At 47.7% G+C, this 26,739-nt stretch overlaps 1 protein-coding gene across 1 annotated transcript in view; it reads left to right on the plus strand.

Moving 5' to 3' along the window:
* Window positions 1-1,033: 1,033 nt before the first annotated feature.
* GPT2 (glutamic--pyruvic transaminase 2) overlaps window positions 1,034-26,739 on the plus strand; it is a 31,674-nt gene continuing 5,968 nt past the window's right edge. The window contains exons 1-7 of the mRNA XM_053271419.1: window positions 1,034-1,812; window positions 14,559-14,648; window positions 16,231-16,339; window positions 21,136-21,269; window positions 24,477-24,720; window positions 25,767-25,846; window positions 25,952-26,088. Of these exons, the coding sequence (XP_053127394.1) occupies window positions 1,483-1,812; window positions 14,559-14,648; window positions 16,231-16,339; window positions 21,136-21,269; window positions 24,477-24,720; window positions 25,767-25,846; window positions 25,952-26,088 (1,124 nt within the window). The 5' untranslated portion in view covers window positions 1,034-1,482. The remainder of the gene's footprint in view (window positions 1,813-14,558; window positions 14,649-16,230; window positions 16,340-21,135; window positions 21,270-24,476; window positions 24,721-25,766; window positions 25,847-25,951; window positions 26,089-26,739) is intronic.

The raw sequence follows: 26,739 nt of genomic DNA on the forward strand, positions 1-26,739 counted from the left end.
TGCTACACAGGGGCATAACTAGGGGAGAGGTGGCCCTTTGGAGTGAGGAAGATAATGAAGAAGATAGGCAGGGGTGGACCTGGAGGGCCCTCAGGAGCTGGGGGCCCAGGTTCTTTGAACCCATCCGCTCAATTATAGGTACGCTCCTGCATCTTTTCACAACAACTGCATTCGAGATTCCTGCTCTTGCAGATCTCGAAAAGAGAAACCGCTCACCTCACTCTTGCTCATGCAATACAACACACCCTCCCACCACAGAGGAGAGCAAGCCTTGTGGTAAGGTAAGGCAAAGTGTGCCGTCAGCTTCGACTCTTGGCGCCCACAGAGCCCTGTGGTTGTCTTTGGTAGAATACAGGAGGGGTTGACCATTGCCTCCTCCCGCGCAGTATGAGATGATGCCTTTCAGCATCTTCCCATATCGCTGCTGCCCAATATAGGTGTTCCCCATAGTCTGGGAAACACATTCGAACCCACAGCCTTCTGCTTGTTAGTCAAGCATTTTCCCCACTGCGCCAGGAGCAAGCCTGAATTGTCTCCTTTGCTAAGCAGGATCTACCTTGGTTTGCATTTGAACAGGAGACATGTGTGAGCACTGTAAGACCCTCAGGGGTGGGGCCTGGGAAAAGCATCTGCATGCAGCAGAAGGTTCCAAGTTCCCTGCCTGACACCTCCAAGATAGGGCAGTGAGAGACTCCTGCAGTCCTGCCTGCAAGCTTGGAGAAGCCGCTGCCAGTCTGGGCAGGCAGTACTGAGCTCGATGGACCAAAGGTCTGACTCAGTAGCTGGCGGCTTCTGGTGTCCCTTCCTTTTGTTCACACGTAGGGAAGTGCGCGCTTTCCACCCATGTGGCGTGACCTCCCGCACCCCCGCCTCCCGCGCCATCTCCCACGCCCACCCCAGCTCCCTTCTCGGTGGCTCTCTCCGTCCCGCACTCGCAACACGAAGAGACCCGGGGCGCCCAGCTGGGCGGGCTACCGAGGAAGGCACTCTGGGTGTGGTAGTTCTCTGTGGCGCCACCTGACGCGGCGGAGGGCGCCGCCTTCGGCGCAGCGGAACTACCCGCCCCAGCAGCCCGCGCGGCGACCCGCCTTGGCTGGTGCAATCTGCTCGCAGCAGAAAGTGGGCAGCGGCCAGCGGGTCTTCCTCCCTCCAGGAGCTCGGCTGCATGGGGCTTCCTCCCGGGACTTTGTCTCCGCGGTCCGGACAGAGCCCCCCCCTTGCTGTGATGGTCGGGCCCGTGCCTTAACTGCCCGAGCTCGCCACCGCCTCCCTTGCAAGATCGCGCGGCTCGGCCCCCTCTCCCCAGCCAAGTTGCCCGAAGGAGAGCGCCAAGCATGCACTTGTAACCGGCCGGCCAGCCAGCCAGCCGCCCTCTGCGGATGAAGACATTTTGCGCCGCTCTTGCGCATTAGCGGAGACCCTCTCCTTGGAGGCGCCTGGATCGGGACACCAAATCAAGAGCCCCGCTCCCTCCCCAAGAGCATGCATCGCCTGTCGGGGTTGGCAAAGGAAGCCGGCTGCCAGCGCGAGAGCAAAGAGGCGGCTCTGCGCTTCGTCGCCTCGCTGGTGGCCGGCCAGCCGCCGCCGCCGCCGGGACCCGCGCGGCCCCATCCTCGGCTGCTGGGGCGAGTGGGGCTGGCGCGGCGCTGGAGCAGCGCGGCCAAGGCCTCTGCGGTGAAGGTGGAGGAGAAGCCGGCCCGGGAGAAGATCCTCACGCTGGAGTCCATGAACCCCCAGGTGAAGGCGGTGGAGTACGCCGTGCGGGGGCCCATCGTGCTGAAAGCGGGCGAGATCGAGAAGGAGCTGCGGAAGGTAACCGGGGGGGGAGAGGGGTGGGCGCGCGAGGGCTGCTGAGCGGGCTGGGAGGAGGCACAAGTGGCTTAAATGGGGAAAACACACACACACACACACACACACACACACAGAGTCACGGATCTCTCATAGGCGTGCAGGGACGGGCAAAGACTGAGCAGCGTGAGCACCATCATGCTGGACCAGAGTTGCTGGTGCTCAGAGCAACGGGATTCTCTCGGGCCCGCCGTGGCCACCGCCCCGCCTCGGAGAAAACCCGGCTTGATTCCGCCTCCCCGCGGCAGGTGCTGCTGCCGGCCTGGGCCGCCGCCCCCCTGGGCCACTCCTCCGCCGCGGCGGCTGCTGATTGGGGCAGGCGAGGAAGGCCCGCCAGCCAGCGTGCCGCGAAGGAGGCAGGCCCCTGCTGGGCATCAGCAGCCACCGCAGGGCTGGGAGGGGAGGGGAGGGGTGGGGTGGGGTGGGGTGGGGTGGGGGGAAGAGACCCCCGAGCGGAGTGGGGGGAGGCGGCTGAGCCCCCCCGCGGTTGATCCTTCCCCCAGATCCGCCTCCTTGCTTCCCATAGCGGTTGGGCTTAAAGTTTGGAAATGGCCCTGTAATTTTCTCCTGCAGCGTGTATGACGCTTCACTTCCATCGGGTTCACTTTTAATTCGCAAAGTGCTTTCATGGTGTGCTTTTAGCCGGCTAACCCAGGGGCGGGCAGTCTTGTCTCCCCAGCTGTTGCTGAGCTCTGGTCTTGTGGCAGCAAGCAAGAATTGTCCCCTTTGCTAAACAGGGTCTGCCCTGGATGCATTTGAATGGGAGACTACATGTGAGCACTCTGCAGAGGAAGCTACCATACACTGAGTCAGACCATAGGTCCATCTCGCTCAATATTGTCTTCACAGACTGGCAGCATTTTCTCCAAGGTTGCAGGCAGGAATCTCTCTCAGCTCTATCCCGGAGATGCTGCCAGGGAGAGAAGACGGAACCTTCTGCTCTTCCCAGAACGGCTCCATCCCCCAAGGGAATATCTCACAGTGCTAGTCTCCCAAGCTAAGGGGACAAGCCATGCTTACCACCACAAGATCAGCTCTCCTCACTGTAAGATCTTCCGCTTAGGGGATGGAGTTGCTCTGGGAAGAGCAGAAGGTTCCAAGTTCTCTCCCTGGCATCATTTCCAAGAGAGGGCTGAGAGAGATAGGGCTGCCTGCAGTCTTGGAGGAGCTGCTGCCAGTCTGTGTAGACAATCCTGAGCTAGAGGGACCAACGGTCTGACTCAGTATATGGCAGCTGCCTATGTTCTTATGAGTTACAACTCCAATCATCCCCTGCCAACATACATTGGTGGGGGCGGCAGTTGTAAGCAACAGCAGCTGCAGTGTCAAAGGTTGCCTGCACTATAGGCTTTTCAGCTGGGATGCGGAGACTGAGAGAGAGCAAGTTGCTGAAGATCACACAATGAGTTGATAGGAACGTTGGGATTTGAATCTGGAGCTCCCAAATGAAATCCAAGATAATAAGGATTATTACCATAAGTGTTCAGGGCATTGTGAAGAGAATGAGAAAAGAGGTCTGTGCCCTGAAGAGCTTACAGTACGGAATTTGATATGTGGGGAGACAACAGAGGAAGAAAAAGGAAGTGGGAGCAGGACAGGCTGGAAAAATTATGTGCTTATTTCAGTCTCACTTACTTAGGGTTAGCTGCAGATTAGTGGGACTAGAGAGAATTTGCAGAAAAGTGGGGTTTAAGGAGAGAGGAAGAGGCATGGTGTATTCTGAGAGGGGGTCACGTATTTTGAGAGGGGGCAGTGAGGGAGAAAAGATGCAGTCATTTGAGAGAGCCAGAGGTCTTCGAACAACTGAGGTCTATCTTTACTGGGCATGTATGTCTGGAGCAAATCTTTTGTGTGTCTGTGGTAAATTGATAATCCTCCTTGGCCAGTCTGAAGAAAATGCTTGGTTTCCATTTAAAATAGATTTTTTGCGAGGGTTGAATTATTACCCTGTCGAGTTACTCAGAACTTAAAAAAAACAAAACCCACCCTCAGAAAAACAAACAGCCACATCACATCTCTCTTAATTGCATAAGAATGTGATCATCTACTTCGTAAAATAATATTTACTTTTCATCTGCCTCCTCTGCCCTCTGACGTCATCAAGGTTTCTATTGCCTTATGTAATGGAGTAATTGATAACTGTTCAGTTTTTCAGAGGATTAGCTGTGTTAGTCTATTGCAACAAAAGCTCAAAAGTTTGTGCCAAATCTGTTAATCTTTAAGGTGCCACAAGACCCTTTCCTGTTCAGTTTTTGCTATCTTGTTGTTGATTTACTAACACGCAGTTTCAAAGGTATTCCTTAAAATTAACCTGCAGTTAATTCCTGCGGGAGTAAGAGATCTATAGAAATGAACATATATACATAGACTACTAAAACGGACTTACAGTTTACAAGCATACCACCTGTACCATGAAATGGCCACGCACGTTCCCTTCACTTGTTGACGGTTGATAACCAGAAGAGCGGTTTTGTTTTGAGCATCTAAGAGTATCGCTGCCAAGAACCCCTAAAAAGACTCATTCTGTGCCAGTATTTCCCAACCTAGGGACCTCCAGATGTTGCTGAACTACAGCTCCCATCATCCAGCAATTAATTGTAGCTGGCGATGATGGGAGTTGTAGTTTGGCAACATCTGGAGGCCTCCAGGTTGGGAACCACTGTTCTAGGAGACTGAATGAGACAGACAAATCAAGATATCTAGTGCAAGCCCGCCCCCATTTCTTAAGCATGTTGCGTGGAAATCTGAAACCGGATAGAGATCCTTGAAATATAGCTTATTTTGTTCATCATTCTGTGAAAGTCTGGACTTCCTGTCTGTAAAATCCGGACCTTAAGATCTTCTTCAAAGATGTGTGTGGGATGAGTTTTGTTCTGGGCAGGAGTATCAAGGCACTGTGTGCATACATGCATTCAGAGTGGGTTCTTCCTGACTGAACCTGAGCGGGATCTAAAATTTACTGAGTGGACATTAAAAAAACCTGTGAGCATGTGCATGCCTTAGAGGGAACACTGGGGTGGGGGGGGAACTAGCAAATAAAGTTGTTGTTAAAGATACCTGAGAAAACTGCCAAAGTTGGTCAGAAGGCATCATTTCCCAGGCTTTCCCAATTGTTCCAGTTATTTAAATCAAGAGATCTTTCTTGTACAGAACCCAGTTCCAAGAAAAGGTGAATTCCCTTCCTTCTCAAAGCATACAAGTCTACTGAAGTGAACTAAGCTTGCAGGAGTGAAGCTCCCTCTGCTACCACTGCCAGAATTGGCCTTGGGTGAACCCAGCACAGCTAAGCACGTGCCATGCCCATTCACGCAAAATGTGACACAAACACAGGTCAGAATGGCAGTTGGTTATGGGGTGGTCCCTCTGCAAAGATCTTGAGGGACTGCCATCAGCTTTATCCATCAGCTAACCCCTTACTGCAGAAATTCTCAACGTTGGCTCCCCAGATGTTATTGGACTTCAACTCCCATAATCCCCAACCAAAGGCCACTGGGGATGGGGATTATGGGAGTTGAAGTCCAATAACATCTGGGGACCCAACGTTGAGAACCACTGCCTTACTGGCATGTCTGCTGTTAAAACGCATATAGATGCATTTTTTATTTCAGTGTTAGCCACCCTGAGCCACTCCGGGAAGAATACAAATCGAATGAATGAAAATATGCGGAGCGTCCAATTGCCTCGGAGTCATGGCTTTCAAAATGTGATCTGGATCTTCCTTTGAGATGACGCAAGATGGTTACATGGGCAAGAGCAAGCGCTTTTCTGGCCGTCCCTAGTCTGTGTCATTAATTTTTATTTGGGGGCTTTGTGCCTCGAATTGCCCCCCCCCCAAGAATTTGTGGATATTACAGTCATTTAACTGTTTGAAACATAATGGTGCAGTAGGGAAATGACCTGACTAGCAAGCCAGAGGTTGCCGGTTCGAATCCCCGCTGGTATGTATCCCAGACTATGGGAAACACCTATATTGGGCAGCAGCGATATAGGGAGATGCTGAAAGGCATCCTCTCATACTGTGCGGGAGGAGGCAATGGGAAACCCCTCCTGTATTATACCAAAAGAAAACCAGAGGGCTCTGTGGTCGCCAGGAGTCTACAACGACTTGATGACACACTTTACTTTAACACAATCCTATGCATGTCGACTCGGAAGTAGAACCCACTGTGTTCCATGAGACTTCCTCCCAGATAAGCCCATGTGAAACCTTCTGCGTGCAAGCATGCAGGTGCTCTTCTCAGATCAGCCCCATCCCCTAAGGCAGGCCTATTAAGGCAGGCCTATTAACTTAAGCCCCCAGCTGTTTTTGGATGACAACTCCCATAATCCCCAGTCACAGCAGTCTATGGGAACTGTAGGCCAACATCTGCAGGAGGGCCAAAGTTGAGCAGCCCTGCCCTAAGGGAAAGATCTGATTGCATTCACATGTAGTCTCCCATTCATATGCAAACCAGGGCAGACCCTGCTTAGCAAAGGGGAGAATTCATGCTTGCTACCACAAGACCAGCTCGCCTCCCTCAACCAGCTCGCCTCCCTCAGCTTGATCTTAATTGATCTCCCTAATCTAAATTGATAATTACCATCTTCACAAGTTAGCGCACTTGTGCCTCAACGTTGATGCATCCTCTTGAACTGGGGTGGAGGACACCACCACAAATGATGCTGAAAGTAGGCGAAAAAATCTCAGCACATAGTAAGCTAGTATGTCAGGGAGAGAAATAGGCTCAAGTACCTCTCTGATGTGCTGGGTTTCTAAGTGGAAGGACTGTATTTTTGTCAGAGGAACATGCAGTTGTGCGTGACCAGCTGCAGTCTGGGTACAACCCAAACACAGGGTTACTTTGTGAGAGAATTTAGACCTTGCACAGTTTCAGATTTAGTTTACTACTCTTGTGTTTACTTGGGTTTCAGTCTTGTGAGCACTGATGTGTGTATGCGTGCACACACACACACACACACTCTCTCTCTCTCTCAAATGAATAAAAACTTACTGGGCATATTCAGTCGAGATTGGTGGAGGGGAGATTATTTGGAGGGCTTTGTATGAAGAAGGACAGCTGTGGTCTTTTAAAATCTATATTTCGGAAAAAGCTTCCTAAGAAGTTCACTGCTTGGATGTGTATAGAAAAACCTTGCACTTTAAAATGCTTCCCCCCCCTTCAAACAACTCTGCAGGGTATTATGCTGGCAAAACAGTCGGTATTTCAAGGCCCGCGAATGTGCACTTTGGCAGAACATGCAAGTCAAATAAAACCTACAGTTTGCCAAATATGAGCAAGTGGGAAGAGAGGGGCGATATATGCGAAAGCTGAGTTAGGGCACCTGCAAGAACAGAGCAGCAAACCTCTGCCTGGAAAAGCCTCTGTAGCAAATATTTGCTACAGTTGTTTGTCTCTTCATGCCTCGAGCACAGTGTAGAACTTCATGCAGCACAATTGTAAGTGTTGCATTGCTTCTCCTTATATGTATCACGGCCCGACGAATCCTCTCTCACACAGTCCATGGCTGTCTACAAACTCGGAAAGCAGTCATTTGCAGCAGTAATATAACCTGTGTGGTGCAAGAGGTCTGTACTTGGTCTCTAGAGCATCACCAGAACATGGTTGACACTGAGCTCAATTTCATATTCTCTCTCTCTCTCTCTCTCTCTCAACAGCTCAGGCGGGGTCTGGTGTATCTTTTCTCAGAATTCACTTAGCCAGCACATGAATGGCTAGGATCCAAAGAACTGTGCAGCTAATTCCTGATGCCCCGAAGGGCTTTCAGCTTGCTTTTCATGGCCTCCGGTGCCACATGTTAGATAGTTTTGGAATCCAAGGGGAGTCTCAAAAATGGTCCACTATGCAGCATGTAGAACAGTTTTCAATGGAAACAAATAGGCAAACTCTAGGGAAATGACTTGATTAGCAAGCCAGAGGTTGCTGGTTCAAATCCCCGCTGGTACCTATATTGGGCAGCAGCGATACAGGAAGATGCTGAAAGGCATCATCTCATACTGTGTGGGAGATGGCAGTGGGAAACCCCTCCCTACCAAAGAAAACCACAGGGCTCTGTGGGCACCTGGAGTCGAAATCGACTTGATGGCACACGTTACCTTTACCCTTGGCTATGCCTAGAGGAACTCTTTGGATCTCGATGGACCCTGCTGAAAAAAAGATGGATGTGTGTTGGGGAAGGAGTTATTATGAATCTGTGTGCAGCACCATCAACACGCAAGATTGTCATTTAATGGTGTAGATGAGGACTGATTCACTCAAATGTGAAGGTTAAATGCATTATGAGCCTTTCCCAACAAAAAGTTTTGTGCTTAGTGGTTTATTTTTAAAAAGAGAGAGAGAGAGAGATCTTGGTGCATACGCAGAAATGTGCCAAGGACAAGATGCAACAAGAATCTTAAATCTTGTTCGTGGCTCCTTACCAGAAAATTAAAGCTGATGTATACAAATCTACCAGAAGTGGTTAGGAATTTGTTAATGGGTTTACCTTAAATGAAATGGTTGCCCAAGAATTTCAGTTCTGGGAATGTGTTCGCGGTTGGGCAAATAATGGTGGTTACTTCCAACTTGGAATATACAGATTGTGAAATGGAGAAAGCACCTTCTATTTCAGTGTGGAGGGTTGAGGACATCATCTCTCTCTCTCTCTCTCTCTCTCTCTCTCTCTCTCTCTCTCTCTCACACACACACACACACACACACACACACACACACACACACACACACACACCCCTACATTTAATAAACACATTAGCCCGGCTGTTTTCTCTTTCTCTTAAAGTATACAGTATTGGTCAAATGGCCTCCCCCTTGCAGTTGCCAATAAAAGCCAAATGATTCCTATGAAGACATTGTGGGATTTTGGCTGTAAGACATCCCAGTAACTACAGAATAAGAGAGCCATGTGGCAAGCAGATCTAGTGGGATGGGCAGCCCAGATTTTCCTGTTCTCTACAGTTTTGCCGGGAAAACGGAGAGACCCCGTCAAGAATAAGATGGATTTTTTTAAAATAAGGATTGCAACTAGTTATATCTTTGGTGCTGACGTAATGATGTTTTATAATATATGGCCACAGTATGTTCCTCCTGGAACATTTCCAGATGGGGCTTTTAGCTTGCGTCTCCACCAGAATGGAGGATGTGCGTTCACACATCGGCCAGATGTGTTGGTGCGAAGTATCAGAGGGCACTCTATACACAATTCAGATTTTATCCCCCTGCTTGTTGGAGCCTAGCCTGATTGGGTTGGGGGGGGGGGAATCCACTTTTTGCATCTGAGTATCTGATATGCCCCAAACTTGCAGTAAAGCTGCTTTCTGTCTGGGAAAGTTCCTGCTAAAATCTTACATACTCCTGTTAACTGGGCAAAGAGGCACCTTTTTAACATGGCGGTTCTCTTTATTTAGCAAAGGGAGAATAACTGGCCCTATCCACCCCCAGCACAGTACCTCCAGTGGCTGTTGCTGGTGTCTATCTGATGTTACCTTTTAGATAGTGGGCCCTTTGGGGACAGGGAGCCATCTTTCTTATTTATTTATTTATTTATTTATTCATTCATTCATTTATTTATTATTTCTCTGTCTAAACACTTTGGAAATGTTTGTTGAAAAGCGGTATATAAATATTTGTTGTTGTTGTTGTTATGTGCTAAAGATGGAGGAGGGCTGGTCTTGTGGTAGCAAGCATGAATTTCCCCTTTTGCTAAGCAGGATCTGCCCTGGTTTGCATTTGAATGAGAGACTACATGTGTGAGCACTTTAAGATATTCCCTTTAGGGGATGGGGTTGCTCTGGGAAGAGCATCTGCATCTTGCATGCAGAAGGTTCCAAATGCCCTCTCTGGCATCTCCAAGACAGAGCTGAGAGAGACTCCTGCCTGCAATCTTGGAGAAACCGCTGCCCGTCTGTGTGTAGACCATAATGAGCTAGATGGACCAATGGTCTGAAACAGTGTAAGGCAGCTTCCTATGTTCCTGTGAGCAGTCGATTTTACAAGATAATGCTAGATAAAGAAGCCTAAATGCCCAAAGCTCTCCCCTCCTTTCCCCCTTTTTTCTTTCTTGTTCATTACTCCAAATTTACCAGTCTTCTTTCAAAGCAGCCTCAATAGGAGGAATAATACATAGTGACATCCCTGAGCCATTACGTAATGCTTCAAAACGAAAACCATATAACCAGGAAAACACACACCCGTAAACTAGATTTGCACGGATCTGTCTTGGCAAAAGAGAACCTGGGCTCTTTTTGCCATTTGTGATATACTCTCTAGCTTGTAGTCTCCGGTTGGGTCTTGTTAGGAAATTTCCTCCAGTTATACCGTCCCGTGGTAGGAAGCCGGAGAACTCCATCAAAGCGCTCTGGTGCCGCTTGAGGTCAACCTCCCCAGCCAACAACAGCTCTTGTCAGCTTGGATTACGGCACACACAAGTCACACCAACACAAGCTGCAGCCGTTGTGACAAGCAAGACAGTGATGTCTTCCCAGGATAAAGGGAGATTAAATTGCTAATTCAGGCCTTTAAAGTTCTGCATCGTTTAGGTGCCCCAAGGGCAGGTAATTTTTAGTACCTTTTTAAAAAAAATGTATCCATTGGGATGCTAAACCCACTCATACGTAAATTAATTTTCTGTTTGCTCATGGAAGAAGAAGGTTGGCTGAGTTACATGCAGCCCAGTTCTATGTTTGTTCGGAAGTAAGTTCCATTCAGTTACATATTATGTATTGTGTTTATATACTACCCCCAAACTTGCGTCTCTGGGTGAATTCGAATCAATTCAAATGAATCTCCGCTCTTCAATGGTTCCAAATCGATTCAAATTTGATTCGAATTTGAATTGATGTGTGTGAATTTCATGCACATCCAGAGGGGCACTTAGGTAACTTTGGAGCCTGGAGCTAAAGGCCTTTGGAGGGCCCCCCTCCAAATACAGTATTTTTAATATGGGGTATATTTATGCAAATTTGCAGTAGCAGAAATATTTCAACACACCACTTAACATATGCCCATCCCACATATTTCTTTTCCCACTCCCGTTTCCGTCTCTAAAACACCCGGCACAGGTCACCATCACACTCAGCCGCCTGGCACAGTGCAGGCCAGCAATGACCACACCACCCAGGACAGTCAAGAGTAGGGCTTCTCAACGTTGGGTCCCCAGATGTTATTGGACTCCAACTCCCATAATCCCCAGCCAAAGGCCACTGGGGCAGGGGATTATGGGAGTTGAAGTCCAATAACATCTGGAGACCCAACATTGATAACCCCTGGTCAAGAGGATTTGGGAGCCCCTGGGGTGTGTGGAGGCCCTGGACTTCAGCCCCAAAGTCCAGGGGTGAGAGCAACACTCTGCACATCCCTAAATAAAATCAACATTAAGACAACTTTAAGATCTAATTGAAAATTTGGGCGAGTAGATAGGAGTTAAGCAACAATGGAGAGAGATGGAGAAGCTCTTCCTTCAATAGGGAGTGCAGTCTGAAGGCCTGTCCCCAAGTAGCCACCAGATGAGTTGGTGGCAACTGCAGGCAGGCGGATCTCCCCAGATGACCTCCCTGGATGAAATGAGACTTACTCCCATGTACATGTGCCGAGGACTGCAGCCATATTGCAACTTAGAACCCGTGCCCTCTCTAATTTCTTTCATCTGTGTGCGGATTGAGTTTTGTTCTGGGCAGGAGTATCAAGGCAGTCTGTGCACACATGCATTCGGAGTGGGGCCTTCTTGATTCAGCCTGAGCAAGATCTAAAACTGACTGAGTGGACAACCAAAAAATTGTGAATGCAGGCATGTGCGCACGCTTTAGAGGGAAGCTGTGTTAAAAGGGTGCTCAGTAGGGCATTGACTTAACTAAACACATCATAGTTGATAAACTGCATGCGTTTTGGTTGATCAATGAATTTGGTATTTGATTAAACCAATAGTTCTGAAGCAAGAAGTACCAAATCTACCCAAATAGAAGATAATTGTGAATTTAAGATGATCCCCTTAAACAACAAGAAAACAACCCTAGGTTTAATATAGGTTATACTTGTATTTACTCAAAAGGAGGAGGACTCCAAATTTATGACACGCACCCACCCACCCCTGTTTTTAACATTTAAAAAAACCTTGCAAAAAATCTAGTCCTGGATTCAGGTAAATACAGTGCATTTTCGTTTCCTTTTCTAGATGGGGTAAGAAGAGAAAAGAGGCTGGAAGTGGTTGGTGCTCTCTGTACTGGAGTAGTCATGTTTTTTTCTTTTCCAGTTCCTTTGTTTTTAACAGCTGAAGTGCCTCTAACAGCAGAAATGCGTGGAAAAAATGGGAATTCAGCCGTGTGAACTTTCCCTGTTGTGAGGGGACCTTCATCGGCTGGATTTCTCTTTTCTTTCCAGAAGAAAATGTTGGCCACCCTCCGGTGTTCCCACACCTTCCCTCGACTCGGATTAAGCCCTTTTTCAGATCAGGGTCAGGAGGACTTTCTCCCAGAGACGTCCTCCATACATGGAAGTGGATCTCGAAATGGTGTTTGACTTCACAATCCGTTTCTAGATGGCCCTTCTACTTTCGCCATCTGTTTTAATCTCAACACGGAGGGGTTCTGGGTTGTATCATCTGAAATAACAAGCTCTCCCTTCTCCGAGCTGCATGCCATGTCGTGGAGACCTTAAGCCTTGTATCCATGGCAGCCATCGCTGTATTAAACATCTCGACTGACTGCCTAATGTTTTCCTTGGGAAAACAAAAACATTCTCCTAATTCCAGTCTTGGTGACTCTTGACGGGAGACCAAGATCAAGCAAACACGCCCTGTTGCTTTGGATAATAAATGTTATTCTACGTGCTGATCAAAGATAATAAATGTGGGCTTTACCTGTCATTATATTGAGCCCAATATTGCTTATTGTGATTTTTGGTTTGAAAAAGCACCTAAGTGCAAGTCAGATGTTCCTTCTGTTTGTCTGGTTCTCACTGAAATAACTGCTTGTACCCTTGGAACAATTGATCTTTGCCCAATAGATTGCAAAGATTAAAGGACCCTGCTGTGCCTTTAGAGTTCTGATTCTTTTAAGAGGAATGGCCCTGATAACCAGAGCCCCTGATAACTGAGCAAAGAGGCACCTTTAAAAAGTAGTGATTCTCTTTATTGAGCAGAGGGAGAGCAGCCGGCCCTATCCAGCCCCAGCACAGCATCCCTTCAGTGGCTGTTGCTGGTGTCGATCTTAGGCTTCCTTTTTAGATTGTGAGCCCTTGGGGGACAGGGAGCCCTAAATCAATACATACATACATACATACATATATAAAATTTGTAAACTGCTTTGGGAACTTTTGTAGAAAAGCCGTATATAAATATGTGTCATATTCATATTCCCAGAGGTCTCTGGGAGCAAGCAACTGCAAGAGAGATCATACCATTTTCTCATTCCTTTTGCTATTTTCCGAGTTGTTGTTGTTGTTGTTGAAACGCAGTTTACGATTGAAAATACGTTTATGTATCACTTCTCAATGACAAAGTTTTCAAAGTTTAGGACACGAACTCATATGTACACAGGGGATTAAACCGGTCTTGGTGGTGGCGAGCATGAATTGTGCCCCTTTGCTAAGCTGGGTTGGTCCTGGTTTGCCTTTGGGTGGGTGCCTATGTGCGTCAGCCCCAAAATAGGGCTGAGAGAGACTCTGGCCTGCGATCCTGGAGAAGCTGCTGCCAGTCTGTGTAGACAATACTGAGCTTAGCTTAGTGGTTCCCAAACCGGGGGGGGGGCGCTCCAGATTTTGCTGAACTACAATTCCCATCATGGGATGATGGGAGTTGTATATCAACAACATCTGGAGGCCCCCCAAGTTGTGAACTACTGAGCTAGATGGACCAGTGGTCTGACTCGGTATAAGGCACCTTCCTGGCTTCCTATGTAAAGGATGTTTCCTATGTTCCTATGTAATTAGGGAATTATGTAAATTATGTTTCCTATGTAAAGCAATTAGGGAAATATCTCACTTTGGAGTGTTGGAGAGCCACTGTCTGAGTAGATGCTACCGGGCTAAATAGATTAATAGAATTAGGCTGCTTCATAGATAGATTTAGGACACACCCACGCAGACACACCATTTAATCTCATCTGTCTCTTGTAGTTCAGACTTGCAGACCCTTTCAATCCAGAGTAGTCCCTGTCATTCCACACAGCTGACACAGAACAGTGTGAAACTAGTGTCCTGCAGACCATGAGAGTGAAAATATATGTATTCTTCTTAATGACATCTGTGCCCTACCCTTCTTCCAGAGGACGTGGGTGGCATGCATGCTCCGATGTCCTTTAATCATCCTCATAACCCTCTCAAGACATTTGGGTGGCCCAAGACTGAAGTTCAGTTTGCTTCGTGGGCTGAGCCGAAGGCAGGGATCTGAATCCATCTCTTCCTGTTTCAAGTTCAATGCTGTCTTTTCTTGGGAGAGGAAAGGAGAAAGCACCTTAGTGTGGCCCATCTTGAAACCTTGAAGGGAACTTGGAACCTTCTGCTCTTCCCAGAGTAGCTCCATCCCCTAAGGGGAATATCTTACAGTGCTCACATGTAGTCTCCCATTCATATGCAACCCGGGTGGACCCTGCTTAGCTAAGGGGACAAGTCATGCTTGCCACCACCAGACCAGCTACTCCTCCCATTTGTGATGATTTGTGTCAAAGGAAGACATTGTGTTCTCATAATCTGATCTCTCTCTAATGCACTGTCTTTCCTCAGGGAATCAAAAAGCCTTTCACAGAAGTCATCAAGGCTAATATCGGCGATGCACACGCAATGGGGCAGCGACCCATCACTTTCCTTCGGCAGGTAAGATGGCCCGTTGAAGCACTGTGGGCTGGTTCTCTTCTTCCTAGGGCAGTGCTCCCTTGGATCCACTTGGGGAAGAGCGGCTGTGGCTGAAATGGGCGAGGCGCTGATGCCAAAGAGCGAGCATCAAGCATTGTTTCTCCGGCTTGGGAGCTATAGCAAGGTGCAATCCAGGTGGCCTGTCTTAAGCGTTGAAGCAGCCAGGACAAGCTCCTTGGAGACTGGGGGTTGCTGGCTGGCGGACGAGGGCAAACAAGAACTTAGACCACTGGGTTGCCAGCCTACCCTTTTAACAGGGGTCTGATGTGTGGAAATCGGCTGGCGAAGCTGTTGAGGATGAGAAGCTAAATATCCTCACCTGGGGCATGAGGAAAGGAGAGCTGGTCTTGTGGTAGCAAGCAGGACTTGTGCCCTTAGCTAAGCAGGGTCCACCCTGGTTACATATGAATGGGAGACTTGATGGTGAGCACTGTAAGATATTCCCCTTAAGGGATGGAGCTGCTCTGGGAGGAGCAGAAGGTTCCAAGTTCCAGCATCTCACACATCAGTTCCAGCATCTCACACATCAGTTAAAAGGGTAGGCTGGCTTTTCTTCTGGGCAACTGGCAACCCAGTGGTCTGAGCTTTTGTTTGCCCTCATCTGCCAGCCAGCAATCCTCAGTCTCCAAGGAGCTTGTCCTGGCCACTTCAACACTAAGACGGGAGAGACTCCTGCCTGCAACCTTGGAGAAGCCGCTGCCAATCTGTGAAGACAATACTGAACTAGATAGGCCAGTGGTCTGACTCAGGATATGGCAGCGTCCTGTGTTCCTATGATCTGAAAGCATAGGACGCAGCTGGCTTGCTGAGTGCCTATGGCAACTCAGTGCCTGAATGGGAGACTGGCTGAGAACCCTGTGTCTGCTGCCTTCAGTGGAAGAAAGGCTGGGTATACCTGTAATAAAATAATTGCTGCAGATCAAACTGCTGTTAATGGAGCAGCTAGAGTGGCTGCTTCAGGGCCACCTTAAACAAAGAACAAGTGGATTATTCTCCATTATTATCTGAAATGCTGCTTTAATGTTAGAATCGAGGGTAGTGGCCCTGGTTGCTAAAACGGACAGTCACTATTCACGCTGAAGTCTCCAGGCTCTGATTCCAAATCTGAAGAAGAGACACAGGGAAACGAGACCGTTCCGACTTAGAAACTAAGCAGAAACTGTCATCCAAATGCCACCAGGTACTTTGGGAGTAGAGAAAGACTGGAAATACTGTTTAGCATTGCACAGAGGAATACTGATAGTAAGGTGCTAGAATCCCCGCTGGTAGGTTTCCCAGACTATGGGAAACACCTATATCGGGCAGCAGCGATCTAGGAAGATGCTGAAAGGCATCCTCTCATACTGTGCAAGAGGAGGCAATGGTCAACCCCTCCTGTATTCTACCAAAGACAACCACAGGGCTCTGTGGGCGCCAGGAGTTGACACCGACTCAACGGCACACCGTACCTATTAATTTAATTTAAAAAAATAAAAATAAAGGAGGCCTAAGAAGTAACCCATGGCCATAACCCGTTTCCGTGTTTTCCCCCCGGATCATGTAGGTGGTTGCACTCTGCACATACCCAGACCTGTTGGACAGCCCCAGCTTCCCTGAAGACTCTAAGGAAAGAGCGAGACGCATCTTGCAGGATTGTGGAGGGAACAGCTTAGGTACTCTTTTGATGTTATTAATTCAAATGATAGGTCTTCCATTGAAATGAGCGTAATTACCAGGTTTTAGGAAATAAGTGTGTGATCTTATTTCTGTGGGTTTTTAATGACAGTCAGGAGATCCGATGGATGCTTTTGACTTTTTAAAATAGTGGGTGTGCCTTGTGTGGCCATTCTCTCCCCCCTCCTCTCTGCCCATCACATTGAGAGAGAGAGAGAGAGAGACCTTTTGCTTCCTCCATTTTGGATGCGCCGAGGTTTCATATCATTCAAGATATCCAGCATGCTAACAGAATAAATCATTCAAGGTTAGCTAGTTTACACGTCTTAATTATATTTTGTAAATTCCCCCTGCAAAAATGTGGGTGTTTCCAGAAGTTGAAATCTGAGTTCATGTAGAATAGTTTAGCAAGAAGGTCGTATGCAGGTAGACGGAAGGAGACTGAAAGCCTCCCACCTGGAGATAAACTGCCCAGAGATTGGTATATGGGGTGATATAGAAATGTGCCTAAATAAATATTTGCACAGAAATAAATATATCTAGAGAGAGAGAAAGAGAGAGAGAGAGAAATATCTTTTGAATGAGAGTATTGTTTTTGCTGCTGCTTTGTTATGTATTATTATTATTTTATGAGTTATTAATTTTTTATATTCAGGTTATTTTTATATTTGTATTTTAATTTTAATTTTTGCGACCATCTGTACCACTTGGAGCTGTGTAGGGACCCTTTTCTAAGTATTTAGCAGATGCTTCCTATATGTTTGGAAATTTTCCTCCAGAATGAGGAAGCCTGCACACTTTTCCTTTTGACAACGGGCACAGGGATTCTTAGCACCTGCTTTTGTTACTTGTGGAAGTTTCCCCCCTGGATATCTCAGTGATGCTAAAAGCCACCCACAAACACAGCTAATAACAGCTGATGATCACCATGTTGTCTCCCATGTCCTCTGCTCAACACTCTACTCCGAAGCTAGCTTTACAAGCAGGACAGAGGATGTCAGGGACCAGAAAACTGCTGCTGTCATTCAGTAGCAGAGTTACACCCGAAGGGTTTGTTCAAGGCAAGAGTTTCCAACCTGTGGTACTCCGGATGTTGCTGAACTACAACTCCCATCATCCTCAGCTACAATTTATTGTGCCTGAGGGTGATGGGAGTTGTAGTTCAGCAGCACCTGGGAGTACCACAGGTTGGGAACGCCTGCCTTAAAAGGCAGATGTTAAATACTTGTCTGCTTGTTGAATGTATATACAGTCTTTCATTAAAACAATCCCAAGGCGGTTCACACAGAAAAATTAAAACAAGACTATACAAATACACAATTAAAGTATTAACCTAAAATATAAAAACGTAAATATGACTAAAAAGATTTAAAATGCAAGCATAAAATAACCAGACAAAATACAAAGAAGCAGCAGTAGAGACAATCTCATGAAAGCCTGGGTAAAAAGCCAAGTTTTCACATGCTTCCTAAAAGCCGTGATGGAGACTGAGAAGTGAATGGCCACCGGGAGAACATTCCAGTCTGGGGGCAGCCACAGAGAAGGCTCTGTCCCACATGCACAACAGCCGAGCCTCCCTCATTATCGGCGCCTGGAGCAGGACCCCCCTCAGATGATCTCGTCAAGTGGGCAGCAACCCTTGGGAGCAGGCGGTCCCTCAGGTATCCCGGGCCCAAACCGTTAAGGGCTTTAAAGGTCAAAACCAGCACCTTGAATTGGACCCGGAAACAAACTGGTAGCCAGTGCAGCTCTTTCAAAATGGGTGTGATGTGCTCCCACCGGGCAGCTCCAGATAAAATCCTAGCTGCCGCATTTTGCACTAGCTGCAGTTTCTGAATATTCTTCAAGGGCAGCCCCACGTAGAGCGCGTTACAGTAATCCAGCCCTGACATGACTAAGGCATGGGTAACAGAGGCCAGATCTGCTTTCTCGAGAAAGGGGAGAAAGCTGGCGCACTAGCCGAAACCGGGCAAATACATGTATATATGTGTTTACCCAAATGTAAGAGGACTCTGAATGTAGGACGACCCGACCCCCACTCCTACCCCCCCCCCCCCACGCCAAATATTTAACAGGAAAGAACTGCAGAAAAATCTCATCTTGGATTTGGGTAAATATGGCACATTCTTTGATTACTTCTTAAGAATCCGATCCTAGTCTTGGTCATTAGGGAACAAGTTCTGCTGGTTTTTATGGGACATCTCCCCAGGTGAGGTGTATTGCATCCCAAGGCAATCCGGTACCCGAGTCTTGCTTGTGTCTGTGCTGGAGAAGCACTGTTTTAAGTTGCTGTTCTATAAATAGTGCCTTGTCTCTAGGCTATTGCCAGGGACTTCGGGGTCTGACAGCCTTGATTAACTCTCTTTTCTTGCCTGGAAAGAAAGTAATGTGACATTTCTAAGGGCATAATTAAAATAAGGGCCGTTTCTTAATTGTTTGTGATTGGTGCTTATTTCACATATGGCAGGACTCCTAAAAAGCAATAAAAATCAGTGTTTGTGGGGGGGGGGGAGGGAGGAATACACTCTGTTGGGTAGCTTGACTTAAATCAGTGATTCATCCTACTTCTAGGATTGTTACCTGTGTCTGGAGAGGATTGAACAATAGTTGTTTAGTGAGATAGAGCAAGAAAGGTTAAAATATGCATGCTCAAATTTCCCTCTTGCTCCACATTAAATCTAAATGAAAATAACACCAGCCCACTGGCAAATAAAATCAGCCCTGCTAGGGTTTTAAATTGCCCCATGTCGAATCTAGCTATCTGTCTTTCTGCTTAGGCTAGAGAACACAACTATGAGCAGAAAGACAGCTAGATCCACATTCTTACGCCCACACATTTTATTTCCTAGACCCTGAAGGTGTGCCTAATATTGATCTAAGTGGGAAACGAGTTTAACTAGATCTATAAGGAAGTGGAATTGTATGAGATGGAAACAAGTCAGCCCTTAAGCATATTTGCTCTGTAGTGTGGCATTTTGGCATCTGGCACAGAAGCAATAGTGTAAGCCGGAATATAAATACCTTTTTGTTTTATAAAATTTAAAATCACGTTTCTAGCCCCTGTGAAACTTTCTAGAACAATGCTTTGGAAGGCTGCTATGGCAGCTCCCCTCATATCAAGCAATAAGCTTAGAAACCATTCAAACTCAGTGCATTCTGCTTGTTATCTGGTTTCTGAGCCCTTATTGCAGTGTGAAAGCATCTCTCTGGAAACATGAGGGCATGAGAGGAGCTGGTCTTGTGGTAGCAAGCATTGGTAGCAAGCATTAATTGTCCCCTTTGCTAAGAAGGGTCCACCTTGGTTTGTATTTGAATGGGAGGCTACCCATGTGAGCATTGTAAGATATTCCCCTTGGGGCTGCTCTGGGAAGAGTACCTGCTTTCATGCAGAAGGTTCCAAGTTCTCTCCCCGGCATCTCCAAGACAGGGCTGAGAGAGACTCCTGCCTGCAACCTTGGAGAAGCTACTGCCAGTCTGTGTAGACAATGTTGAGCTAGATTGACCAAGGGTCTGACTCGGTATATGGCAGCTGCCTATGTTCCTGTGTTCCTACGAAACCTGTTTTCAAATAAACCTGGAGGCTTTGTAGGCAGGACCAGCAGCCTACATAAGAATGCCTGTGTGCTCTTAAAAGTATTTCTTTGTGAGCTGCCCAAACTCTACAATACACGAATGTGCTTTTCACAGAAACATTCCCTCTCTGCCAGTTTCTGTACAAAGCCACCCAGGTAGCCACAAGTATTGTGCGTGATCACTCTTCCATTTCATGTGAAAGACAGGTCTTTTATGCAAGACTGGATGGGCTCACAAAATTAGAAAAGACCGCCCGCCATCTTAGAGATTAACGGAAGGTATTAGGCCTTCAGCGATGGGAGACTAAAGAGACAACAGTGCAGTTAATTCATTGTGTTGTCCCATTATGCTGCAGGACCTCTTTGCTTTTAAATAGGCTGCTGATAGAGGCACACATTGCAGTAGATTCAGTGCTAATTGCTTCCCACAATTGCACTGACGATTGACGTGATGGTGAACTTTTCCATTTGACCTGCGGAAGTCACTTCGGAAAGGACAGACACCAGTTGCAATTCTTCCTACCAGAAATGGGCCAATGCATTTTTTAAAAGAGCCAGACATGTACTTACATGAAACGGATGCCAGGAAATTTAGGACCAACCAAAGGAAGGACTTTTTTACGCAGCGCACAATTAACCTATAGAGTTCTCTGCCATGGGATGTGGGGATGGCCACTAGCTTGGATGGCTTTAAAAGGGGCTTAGACAAATGCATGGAGGGCCGGTCTATCAGTGGTTACTAGTCTGGTGGCTATAGGCCACCTCCAGTCTCAGAGGCATGATGCCTCTCAATATCACTTGTAGGGGAGCAACAGCAGGAGAGAGGGCATGCCCTCACCTCTTGCCTGTGGGCTTCTCCAGGGCATCTGGTGGGCCACTGTGGGGAACAGGAGGCTGGACTAGATAGGTCACGGACCCAATCCAGCAGGGCTGTTCTTATGTACTCTTGCTTAGAGTTGCCAAAGCAGCTGGGCAAGCCCGGTTTGGTAAACGCACACATCCCCGAAGTCAGCAGTCAGTGGCATGTATTGGCTCTAGAATTATCACAGTTATCCAAGTACCTACTCATGCTTAGGATAATTGCATGTGACTCGGCAGAAAATTTCAAAGAAAATCAAGTCAGTCAGGGAAGCTTTGAAATCTCGGTGATCAGCAGGTAAGAACTGAGAGGTTTCCTCTTCTTTGCATGTGACTCTCTGATGGTGTTCCCCTTTTCCGGTCAGGTTCTTATAGTGCCAGCCAAGGGGTGAACTGTATCCGCGAAGATGTCGCAGCCTACATTGAAAGGCGAGATGGAGGCGTGCCTGCGGACCCTGATAACATATACCTGACGACGGGAGCAAGTGACGGCATTGCGGTAGGTTTTGCTTCTCGTGCGTGCCTCGCACGAGCCCTGCCTCCACTTCAGGCAGGGCTCCTTGTACGTAAATGTACTTAATCTGCCCCGGGTTGTTGTGATGATGGCAACCCTTGGGATTTGGAAAGCTGGTGATGACCTGGGAACTGGCTGTACAAGGTAATGAGGTCATTCATCGAATAAAAAACCGTGGGAGCTTGGGAGCTGTGTGTGCTTCCAGTTTTTGGTTGTGTTGAAGCAAAGTAGTTGGAAAACCTTGGTGGAAGTGATTGTGTAGAAGCAAGGTAGGAGGAAAACCTGGGTAGCTTTTCTTGACCTTGCTCCCACACTCCTACCTCGCTCCCACCCAGGTTTCCCTCCTACCTTGCTTCCACACAACCGAAAACTGGGAGCACACCTAGCTCCCAGACCCGAGTAGAACACAGTTTTTGGTTGTGTGAAGGACCTCAGTGAGGTTGTTCTCACAATCCTAACCAGGGTCGGAGGAGTGCCCAGACAGGCAGGGAAGCCAGGTGTGCTCCCGACTGGAGGTCGTGTTTGCAAAGATCAAGGTAGGAGGAGAGGATATGGATTGTGTGGGAGGCAGGAGCTGGGCGGGATGGCTTTTCGTCCGCCCTCCATAAAATGCTGGGAAGAGGATGTGGGCTGTTTGTGCCGATCCTACCTGCCTCCCACACAATCACTCTCTTCCCCTCCTCCAGATTTCATCTTGGCGTTCACATGACAGCTGATTGGGAGTGCCCAGGGCTTTCCTACTCTGGCTTCGTGCCCCTCTGACCCTGCTTACAGCCATGAGACCGGTGGTAGAGGAACATAGGAAGCTGCCATATACAGAGTCAGACTCTTGGTCCATCTAGCTCAGTATTGTCTGCCCAGACTGGCAGCGGCTTCTCCAAGGTTGCAGGCAGGCATCTTTCTCAGCCCTATCTCAAGATGCCAGGGATTGAACCTGGAACCTTCTCCATGCAAGCATGCAGATGCTCTTCCCAGAGAGGCCCCATCCCCTAAAAGGAATATCTGTCAGTGCTCACACATGTCGTCTCCCCTTCAAATGCAAACCAGGGTGGATCCTGCTTAGCAAAGGGGACCATTCATGCCTGCTGCCGCCAGACCAGCTCTCCTCCCCAAAGGGAGGGAAAATGGTGAGGGGAACAGAGCCCCAATTCATACATAACTGGCAGCAGCCGCCTTTCACCACGCACTTCAAATAATTTGCGAGTCCTCAACATCAGGTGGGGCCCACTGGGGCACAGGCAGGAACCTCAGCAGAGGTTAAGAGCCCTGCCTCTTGCGCACAGAAAGACCTCCATCCCCCCTTTGATTTCCGAGGATACATGATAGCAGACGCTGCCCTCACAATTCCAAGCCGAGTCCCGCCAAATAAGAGCAGCTGAAACTTTTGATCTGACTTCCCACCCCACCCCAGCCCCCAATGAGATCGTATTGGAGGAAAATAGATTTTGCTCACTGAAAAATACCTGTAATCGCCGTTAAACCTAAAACCCGTCTCCAGCTGCCACCCCTTTCCCCCCCTCCGGTCTTTGGCAACCAAGTGTGTGCAGGAATGCCAGCACGGTTTGCGTCCGCCTCCAGCAGGGAGCCGGCCCATCTCTGCTTGAGCATACAGCAGTGTGGTGGCTTTAGAGAGCCCATCTGCAAATATGTGCCTCTCTGCCGCCTTGCAAAACTTAATTGAAATGCCCTCCGCTGGCACCGTTTGGTAGTGCAGCACAGCTGGCTCTGCCGTTGTATTGATTCATCTGGTGTTCTTGGCCTTTGCTTTGGCAGCTGGTCAGGGACGGGTCTGTGGACAACGAGTCGCTTGTGCAGAACCTTTGCCAGGAAATCTGGGCCTCCCCGTGATGGGCTGTGCCTGTTCCTTTCTTGCTAATGAAATGGGGTTTTAGCAATAATGGCCAGCAATTAATCAGATTCCTCTGCAGCTGTCAGCTGTAGTCAGGGAGCTGGTGTGGGTCATTATCTTAGAGGATTCAGCATACTGTATAAGGGGAACCTTACAGGAACAGGCTAAAGAGCCATATAGTTCAGCTGGTCTTGTGGTAGCAAGCATGAATGGTCCGCTTTGCTAATCAGGGTCCACCCCGGTTTGCATTTGGATGGGAGACGACATGTGTGAGCACTGTAAGATATTCCCCCTTAGGAGATGGAGCCGCTCTGGGAAGAGCATCTAGGTTCCAAGTTCCCTCCCTGGCAGTATCTCCAAGACAGGGCTGAGAGAGACTCCCACCTGCAACCTTGGAGAAGCTGCTACCAATCTGTGTATCAAAACATCAAGAAAGAATCCAAATACTATGTGCTAATGTTTTAATATAATAAGAGAGATAAAACTGAATGGTTGAAAACTATCTGGACTACATTAAATATAATCCAAATCGATAGAATATATCTATATATCACAAATAAAGTGTATGGAAGATGATCAATAAGATCTCATAAAAATGATCTCTGTGTGTCCGACTGCAAATATTAAATCCGATAATTCATTTCCAGAATGTCATATTGACGATGGATGGGAGAAGGGTAGACAAATATTCCCATGTGGTTGCAATGTCGCGTTATATCTGAGATGAAATGTCAGATCCGTCTTCTGGTTTTGCCAATCTCTGATCAGTCTTGTAAGTTTGCCAAACGCTTTTCGACTAGACTAAATCTTCTTCAGTAGCAATTTCTACTAGCAGTCACCTGTCCCAGCGTGCCGATTAAACTGGTACTAGTCTCTCCCTTCAGCTCCGTGATTTGGCAAAATTACAAGACTCATGCTTTGCTTGGTATGTAAAGGATATCAAGGAAAGCTCCCGGTGGATTTCCCTTGGGGAAAAGAGTTTCATAATCAGGACACAGCCACAAAAAAGTCTTCTTTCCACCCATCGCCCATCTTATCTTTGCAAAGGAGGGCACCCCGAGAAAGGCCCTTAAAAGCTATCTTGGACAGGTTCTTCCAACAGTAGGCACCATTCAGTGAGGTGAAAGATGGCCCCGTTCCAGACCTGAGCATTCTCTTTAGTGCCCCCCACCCCTGGCTTCTGACTCCCTTAGGAGACCAGTCATTCCTTTTCTCTGGTTGCTTTTTAGGAAACCATGCAAAAAAATTGTTACCTGCTTTGTAGTTTTTAGTAGGGGGACAGGCTAGTAGCTGTTGGAGTAAACAGGAAAACAAAATTTCTCCTTTTTCACCCCCGCCCTCAGACTATTCTAAAGATCCTTGTCTCCGGAGGAGGGAGATCACGGACTGGCGTGATGATCCCAATCCCACAGTATCCCTTGTATTCAGCAGCCATTTCAGAATTGGATGCTATTCAGGTGAACTATTACCTTGACGAAGAGAACTGCTGGGCCCTAGACGTGGATGAACTCCGTCGTTCCTTGAATGAAGCCAAAGCTTACTGTAACCCGAAGGTCCTGTGCATCATCAATCCAGGAAATCCCACAGGTCTGCAGAACTCGGACAACTCTGTCCCTTTCTCACTTTAATTCTCTGTCTTTCAAGACCCCAGCTTTTGGTGGCCTTAGTAGATGTCCAGGTTCATGTCAGTCCTGCCCAGGGCTCAGAATTAGGGCTGGTTTATTACGGGCATTATGAGCAAGCTGCTTTGCATGTGATAAGCTGTTCATTTGCAAAAGTGGGGAGATTTTTACAATGGGTGTCCGGAAAGGAAATGTGGAGGTGTTGTGAAGATTCCTTGGTCTGTGTAATGGACCACTAGATACCTCTTCATCGAGACTTACGGTCTTCCACATCATCCTCAGCCACAATTAATTGTGTACTTTAAAGCCCTGAACAGCTTAAGTCCAGGTTACCTGAGAGAGCGCCTTCTTCTGCATGATCCCCACTGCACGTTGAGGTCATCGGGAGAGATCCGTCTCGGGTTACCACCAGTACATCTGGTGGTGACTCGGAACTGGGCCTTCTCTGCAGCTGCTCCTGGGCTGTGGAAGGCACTCCCTGCAGAAATCTGCAATTTGAATTCATTATCGGCCTTCAGGAGAGCCCTCTGTTTGGCCTGGCCTTCCAGGGTTTTTAATTTGTTGTAAATGTTTTTAAGCTTGTTGTTTTAAGCTGTTGGTTTTAAATGGTTTGCTTTTTATTGTTGTACACAACCCGCCAGAGTCTTTGGATGGATAGGGCGAAATAGAAATGTAATTAATTAGTAAATTAATAAATACATAAATAATTGTCCTGTAAATTACAATGGGAGTGGTCAGTGATAACTTTCTAAAGCCTGTCAGTCAGGCTGAGAGGAGAGGTATGCTGAGCTTCAGCATGTAGCTAGCCAATCAGGTGCAGAGGACGAGTCGAACAAACCATGCAGTTGCAGCGTGGGGAGGCCGGAGAGCCCTGAGTATCCCTTGGGAGCCCCCCAAGTACCTCTAGGGGCACTAGAATCCCAAGCTGGGAACCTCTGTTCTAGAAGTTATAATTTGATATTTTCTCTCTCTTCCCCTGTTCTTCTCTCTCCCCCCCCCCACCCAATTTAGGTCAGGTTCAAAGCAGAAAGTGCATTGAAGACGTGATACACTTTGCTTGGGAGGAGAAACTGTTTCTTCTGGCTGATGAGGTAATAAGAGTATTGAAGCCACAGGGCATGTCTTTTACAAGATACATAATCTACTGTTGGCTGGCTGTAAGCAAAGCACACATCATGTGTCTTCTGATGGTACAGGTTTATCAAGACAACGTCTACTCGGAAAGCTGCGAGTTTAACTCCTTCAAAAAGATCCTGTACGAGATGGGACCGGATTACTCCAGTAATGTGGAACTGGCCTCCTTTCATTCCACCTCCAAGGGATACATGGGCGAGTGAGTTCCGTCGTCTCCTTTCCCCTGCTTCATGGCATTTAGCATTATTGACAGCTTTCATTCTCTTTTCCTGAGGGGCATCTGCTTGGTTTGAATTGTAGCCAGCCCTCACGCCACTGGAAAGGTTTTGAAAGGTGACACGGCGGTCTACCAACCCAGGGAATGGGCAGGCTGCATTTCAAATGCCAAAATGGCTTGTCCCATTTTACCAAAGGCTTCCTTTTCAGAAGGAAAATTAGCCTGAAATATCACACTTTCAGCCCACGAAAGGACTCATTTTGGGACCAGTTTGTGAAGCACACAAAGACCTTCCATATGAATCTCAAAAACTAGGGAGGAGAGCTGGTCTTGTGGTAGCAAGCATGAATTGTCTCCTTTGCTAAGCAGGGTCTGCCCTGATTTTCATTTGATTGGGAGACATGTGTGAGCACTGTAAGATATTCCCCTCAGGGGAGGGGGCTGCTCTGCAAAGATGCATGCAGAAGGTCCCAATTTCACTTCTTAGCAGCATCTCCAAGATAGGGCTGGGAGAGACTCCTGCCTGCAACCTTAGAGAAGCCGCTGCCAATCTGGGTAGACAATTCTGAGCTAGATGGACCAGTGGTCTGACTCAGTATATGGCAGCTTCCTGTGTTCCTAGAACATAAGGAA

The sequence above is a fragment of the Hemicordylus capensis genome, chromosome 9, assembly GCF_027244095.1.
Source record: "Hemicordylus capensis ecotype Gifberg chromosome 9, rHemCap1.1.pri, whole genome shotgun sequence".
Classification (NCBI taxonomy): Eukaryota; Metazoa; Chordata; class Lepidosauria; order Squamata; family Cordylidae; genus Hemicordylus; species Hemicordylus capensis.